We start from the raw sequence: 6,529 nt of genomic DNA on the forward strand, positions 1-6,529 counted from the left end.
GATCTTTCAGCAATTGCTGTTCCATTAATCTTCGTAACAGTTTCTGCCATTAAAAAATGAAATACACAAATAGATGAGGACAAAATACACACATCATGAGAAGTGACAAAGAAGACAGGTTTAAATACTGTCTTCCAGGAGAAACAATTGGGATCTTTTGTTAACCAAATCTCAGAAGTTAAGTAATCAACAAAGCAAAATTTCCATAAACACTTGCACCTATCTAACAATAGCATGTCAATCCTTGATCAAGAAATAAACATACTGTATTGCTGCAACATATTGATGAAAGAGTTGGACATCAAGACTAGTATGATTCTGTGATGGCCCCGAGGAACGAGTAAGGAGAGAGGAATTGGCAGATTGCCAGGTCTTGTCAGATGTCCAGAATAGCCCTATGCTAATTTCACAGGTTTGAAAAGCTTACAATTTCCCAAAAAACCGTACCTTTGAAAATTCCAGCAGCAGGGATAGCTTTCAGAAAAGTCTCCACAGCTCCAAGAACGTACCTACAATGTAGGGGGGAATGCAGAAAAAAAAAATATTAGGAAGGCAGAAAATATCACTAGCAACTTAAAGCCATAAAATGCCAAGCTTAAAGACTTTCTTGAGGGGATTTTCCTTAAGGAACTAGGATTTACACTTACAAAGCTCCAGCAACAGCATTGCCAAGAAAGAAGCATAAACCTATGCTTATCCCAACCTCTGGCCCAAGTGCACGACCAATGAGATAATATGGTCCCCCACCCTGGAGGTAGTTAAAAAGTTAACTTGCTACCGCATAAAATTTGCTGACCAAATCATTGCTATATCATAAGAGGAAGAGAGAAGCTACATCGTATTGATGCTTATGACCAGATACCCAGTGAACAGAGCAATTAGTTTTCACTATTGCAACACAACTTATGCAATGCGTACTCAGCTATACAAAAGAAGATAAAAATGTACCTTCATTGCACCATTGGTTGCAATAGCACTTAGAGATATTGTTGTCAAGAAAGTACAGGTGCCACAGAGCAGTACTAGCAGTAGCCCTTCTCCTATGCCAGCCATGCCAACAATCCTGAATTTTTACCAGATTAAGACAGATCATGAGGCCACGACCCTGTTTCCCTCTTTAATTTAAGTAATCTAAAAGGGAAAGAAATTTGAAACAGTCATTTTAATCAACATCACAGCAGCATTGAGGATGCAGCTGCCTTACCATGAGAAACGGATATAGTAGATAATTCCTAATATATTTTGCAGGCATGGAACAAACACTCCCATCAGTGTACCCAGCTTCAGTGCTAAAGGCTGAAAAAAGACAGACAAAAGTAAAATCGTTAGTAACTACAAATGCAGAGACTCTTACTTTCACACGCATCACAAAACAGACACCAAAACGTCGTTAGTAAAAGAAAGTTCAAAGAGGTAAAGCGCATCCGATTCATTCGAAACAATCAATAAGATGTCATACTTAGAGGGGTGCAATACTTTGCAATGTAACAAATCATACGTGACCGTAGCGAATATAAACACTGCTTTATAATGTCAGGATTATATTGTATAACATATCCAAACAAATAAGCAGAAGGAAGTAAAGGAAGCTAGGTGACGTTTTAGTGGATGATATTTGAGCTCTTAGGGTCACCTCTGCTCCATCTCTATGCGGCACAGGTTTAAAATTCTTTTCTCCAAGATGCTTCTAAGAGTCTTATACCTCTCTCGACTAAAATTTTGCGATAATCTATGAAGCCTTTTTTCCTTTTTTGGACACTAAAGAACCAACAAAAGCACATCATTGGAACCAAATGGGAAAAACAAATGACAGACGCTACTACTGAAAAAGCGATAAGGGCTAAAGAGAATAGCAAAGTACCTTAGGGTGCCCTTGCGTGATGGAAATATCCTCCCCATCCCTTGGGCTGGATGGTGCAGGAATTTGCTCTCCTGTCATTCTGAAAGAACAAGTCACTGCAATTACCACCGGTGAAATGAGAGAAAATGTTCCTACCAAAGCAAATGGCATACATTTAAAGCATAAATGAATCGGACAATAAAGTGAAAACAGTAGAAAGCTTAAATAAGTTGAACTGCTGATTTGACAGAAAAGTTATGACATTGGGCAACATACAAGTCATAAAAACCAAGTTCATTCTTTCGTTTTAATTGGTAGGTCAGAAGAAAGAAATGGGGATCTCTATTTTCACATCACGAACCAAGGACATTCTAACTATATCACGATTAGAAATTCATGGTGAGATTCATTAGTACCAAAAAAGAACCCCAAGGACACTGCATACACATGAGACTAATTCTTGTGACTTTACCACTCAAATAGATGTTAGATTACTTTCTACACGGGCATTGAATCATGTTAATCTGAACGAGAGACCAGCAAGTGGAGTTATAATAACAAGAAAGATTCCGTATACCTCTTCAAACCAAGAATGTTGACGAGAGAATCAAAACCAAAAAGCTCCAACTTCGATTCGTTGTGAAGACCATTTACTCCTCCATCTTCTGATCCTGCCCCTTCCCTCGCATTGGCACCAACCTCTCCAGGCGTAACCACTTTAATTTTCCTGTCAAAAACCTACAAATGTGAGGAACGCTCATGATGTAATGCAGAAAACATATAGGCTATTACTCTCAACATTTCTTACTATATAAAGTCTGAGAAAATTCACCCAAAGTATCCTTTTCAATAAATCAATACCCTCCGAATGTATCTACTAATAAGCAGTACAGAATTAGGGAAAAGGAAATTGCCTTCCATTCAGCTTTGCCTTAATTTTAATTTCAGAAATTCCTCTCACATAGCTAACCAGCTTCCAAATATAGTTAGCCATCCAAGTAAATGCTACTCTCTAAACTAGAGCAAACCAAATCTCGGCGAACACATTCTATTGTCTGAACCATTCCACAAGCAAGCATGCCTAAGAATAATATTGCAGAAATCTCCCGATCAAAAATCATAGCAACAAAGACGCATCACTATCACGAAACCTTCATCAACCAGAAGCTTTCACATCCCGACAGAATCTAAGGATATCCTTCATCACAGGAAACACTTTAGGCTCGATACAACAGACAAGATTCGGCTACGAAAACAACTCAGAAGCAGATGCATCAACAGAAACTTACTTAAGGGAAGAAGAGGAAGGAGATCCAGGGTCCATGGAGGACATCTCGACGACGGCCCGATCGTGCGCGACCACCGGCCGGTATTTACCCCCTCCGCCGCGCGCTGATGACCGGACCTCCTCCTCGCCATTACCGGCGGCTTCTTCAATGTCGCCGTGGTCCATTTCTCCCCCCGAATCCGTACAGATCCCGACCACCGCCAATTCCTCTTCCTCTTCGTCGCAACAACCCGATTCTCCGGATCGGAGAATTTGAATCTGGCAACGTAAGGGAGATTTGATGTTACAAGATCAAATAAAAAAAAAATTGAAAATAAAAGAAAAATTATATATATAAATCGAAAGACATTAGGAAAGCAAATGAATTTATCTGAAAATTCAATATGGGCTTTTCTTTGATTTGGGTCAAGCTAGGAGGCGGCCCTAAATGTCAACGTGTACCGTAGTCTGTACAAATATATATTTTTTTTTAAATTTTAAATTAATATTTTGAAGTTATTGTCATATTGACATAATATAACTTTACGAACTTTCCATTTTTTTTTGCATATATTATATTAGAGATGTAAAATAGGTTAGGTTAATCCAACCTAGCTTGATAAAAAAAAAATATTTAAATTAATTATTTGGGTTGTTTTAATTAAACAGGTTTTATTGGTTTAACCATTAAAAATATGGGTTAAATGATTAAACCCATCAAACCCATTTAAAATTGTGAATATAAATCTTAATTATCTAAATAATTTTTATCACTCCATTAATAAAATAAAAATTGAATTATTCAAACTAAGTAATATATAACCTATTTCGATATAAAATCAAATATACAATACTTATTCAAAAATAAAAAATCAAACCCGAATAATACATAAAAATTTTGAGAAAGGCAAAAAATTTATATGGAATGTGAATTTTATTAAAAATATTTATTCAAATAAAAATGGTTGATTCGATCCGAAACGAACGAATCGATTGGAATCGAAACAAATAGAATTTGAAGATTCAAAACGAATGATTCAAATCGAATCGATAAAATCAAAACGAATAGAATTGAAATGATTCAATTCAAATCGAATATGATTCACCGAATCAAACGAATATATCCGAATAAAAAACGAATTGAATTTGATTTCATTGAATTTTTATAAAATATCCTTAACATTATGAGTTAGATAATAAATTAGGTATTATTTAATTTATTAATTAGGTTTGATGGATATAGTTGGGTTTTATTGGATGATAATATCGTGTCGATATTCTCGTATTTTGTGTGATAGACTTGTTAGATTTTATCTAAGGTTGTATTTAATATCTTCGTGGATTTTCGAGGGTTTTCGGTTGTATTTCACCTTGTATATACATCTGTTTCGGCAGAGAGAAATAAACAAGCTTTTCCCGCATTCGAACATCGTTGTGTCATGGTCATGGTATCAGAGCCCGACACTCCCTTGCTCTCCTCTTTTTGTTTTTGATTTTATTCTCTTGTCTCTCAATGTCGTCTCCTTCGACTCCGATTCACTCTTCTGATGCGGCCGTATCCTCGGTAACGAACAACACGATCTCGGCCCTGCCTCGTCGAACTATATCACCATTCGATCTCAGCCTAAGTGATAACCCGGGGCTTGTCTTATCTCAACCTCTTCTTCGTGGTAATAACTACGAGGAGTGGTCGATCAATTTTCGTCATGCGTTAAAGTCGAGGAAGAAGTTCGGCTTTTGTGGATGGCAAAATTTCACCTCCCGATCCAGATTCCGCTGACTTTGAGGATTGGGAGACGAACAATTCTCTCATTGTGGATAAAGAACACGCTTGAACCATCATGGTCTCTGCTCAGTTGCTAAATTTTTCTCGCCATGGTTCATCGCCAGTTTGACAAGCACGTGCTCATTGTCCGTACCGACAATGGAACAGAGTTCATGTGTCTTGGAAATTTCTTTCGCTCCCAAGGTATCATACACGAAACCTCCTGTGTTGATACTCCGCAGCAAAACGGTAGAGCTGAACGAAAGCATAGGCACATCCTTAATATTGCTCGTGCTTTGATGTTCCAAGCAAATTTTGCGATCGAGTTTTGGTGGGATTGTATCTTGACAGCAGGATACCTCGTCAATCGAACTCCGACTAAGTTGTTGTCTAGCCGTACTCCGTTTGAAATCATTTACGCTTGGCCTCCGGATTATCATCACCTCCGTTCTATAGGAAAGAAAACAAGGAATGAAGAGAGCAATAACTAAGGAACCAAGAGGCAGTCAAGAAAATAAAGAGGATGACTTTTATTAATTACTTATGTTGGGTTGAGTGATTTCCCGATCAACAACCTATCTTATATAAGGGAACATCTATGAAATGAGAAAGGCATGTTTTGAGTGTGAAATTCTGAGTAGGAGGTTAACGATTCCTCAACCAAATCGTTAACCTCCTATATATATATACACCTGGCGATGGAAACGGCGGCGATACGACGGGGCAGAGTGACGGCGATGGCGACGGACTTGGCGTAACCTCGTCGGAGAAGAATCTGAGAAAGCTGAGTGTTTTTACCGCACCCGGTACCTCCAGTTACAACCACGACTTGGTGGTTCTCAAGTGCATCTACTATGGCATCTTCGTAACCAAGGATGGAGAGATTCGCCATCGTTGAAAACTACGGTAGCAAATCAAGGATCTCTCGAGTCTCACCAGAGAAAGATTGAAGGAGTTTAGAGAGGATTGAAGGAGTTTTGAGCGACGAGTTACGTCTCGAGAGAGAGACGGGGAAGATTTACAAATCGCTAACAAACACCGTACATGAACACCATAACTACCCATCTTCTTTTTCGTTAACAAGTTCGATCACGGACGAGCGACCCGTTGTTGTCGATTCTTTGTCCTCTTCCCCTTGTCTCTCCCTTTGCCTCTAAACTCCATTATAAAATCCTGCATTTCTCTCTTCATGGTCATTTCTTCTTCTTTCTCCCCCCTTTTTATGTTTCAGCAGCATTAAGTATCAGTTCTATTAGAAATAAAAATATTGATAAGCATATGTTGTTACTATCAATATTAGATTAATGCACGATATTTGCACGGTAAATATTCAACAATTAAAATCTCAATCTACATCATTTTTATAATAATATATTGTGATTATTATTATATTATAGAGTAAATTTGAAAATTCTTTAATATGTGTGAAGTATTTTGATAGTTTAACAAAAGCATTAATTTATAATTAATTTCATTAACAATGAACAATATTTCAATATTATTCTAATGTATTTTACCGTTTGAGCTCATTGTTGTAACTCTGTGAAATTTGATTTTGTAAGATATTTGAATATTACGTATGATATTTAAAGTTTATGTATGATACTCATGTGTTATTGATAAAGTTTGGTAGTGAAATATGTAAAACTATATTCAT

General features: G+C 37.3%; 1 protein-coding gene across 1 annotated transcript in view; it reads right to left on the bottom strand.

Annotated features, from left to right (window-relative positions):
• LOC104798609 (cation-chloride cotransporter 1) overlaps positions 1-3,432 on the bottom strand; it is a 6,546-nt gene extending 3,114 nt beyond the window's left edge. Inside the window, 8 exon segments of the mRNA XM_010520776.2 lie at positions 6-43; positions 448-509; positions 648-748; positions 949-1,063; positions 1,205-1,296; positions 1,862-1,940; positions 2,418-2,567; positions 3,130-3,432. Of these exon segments, the coding sequence (XP_010519078.1) occupies positions 6-43; positions 448-509; positions 648-748; positions 949-1,063; positions 1,205-1,296; positions 1,862-1,940; positions 2,418-2,567; positions 3,130-3,293 (801 nt within the window). The 5' untranslated portion in view covers positions 3,294-3,432.
• Between the last annotated feature and the right edge of the window lie 3,097 nt (positions 3,433-6,529).

This window comes from Tarenaya hassleriana, unplaced genomic scaffold, assembly GCF_000463585.1.
Source record: "Tarenaya hassleriana unplaced genomic scaffold, ASM46358v1 Cleome54, whole genome shotgun sequence".
NCBI classification, from domain to species: domain Eukaryota; kingdom Viridiplantae; phylum Streptophyta; class Magnoliopsida; order Brassicales; family Cleomaceae; genus Tarenaya; species Tarenaya hassleriana.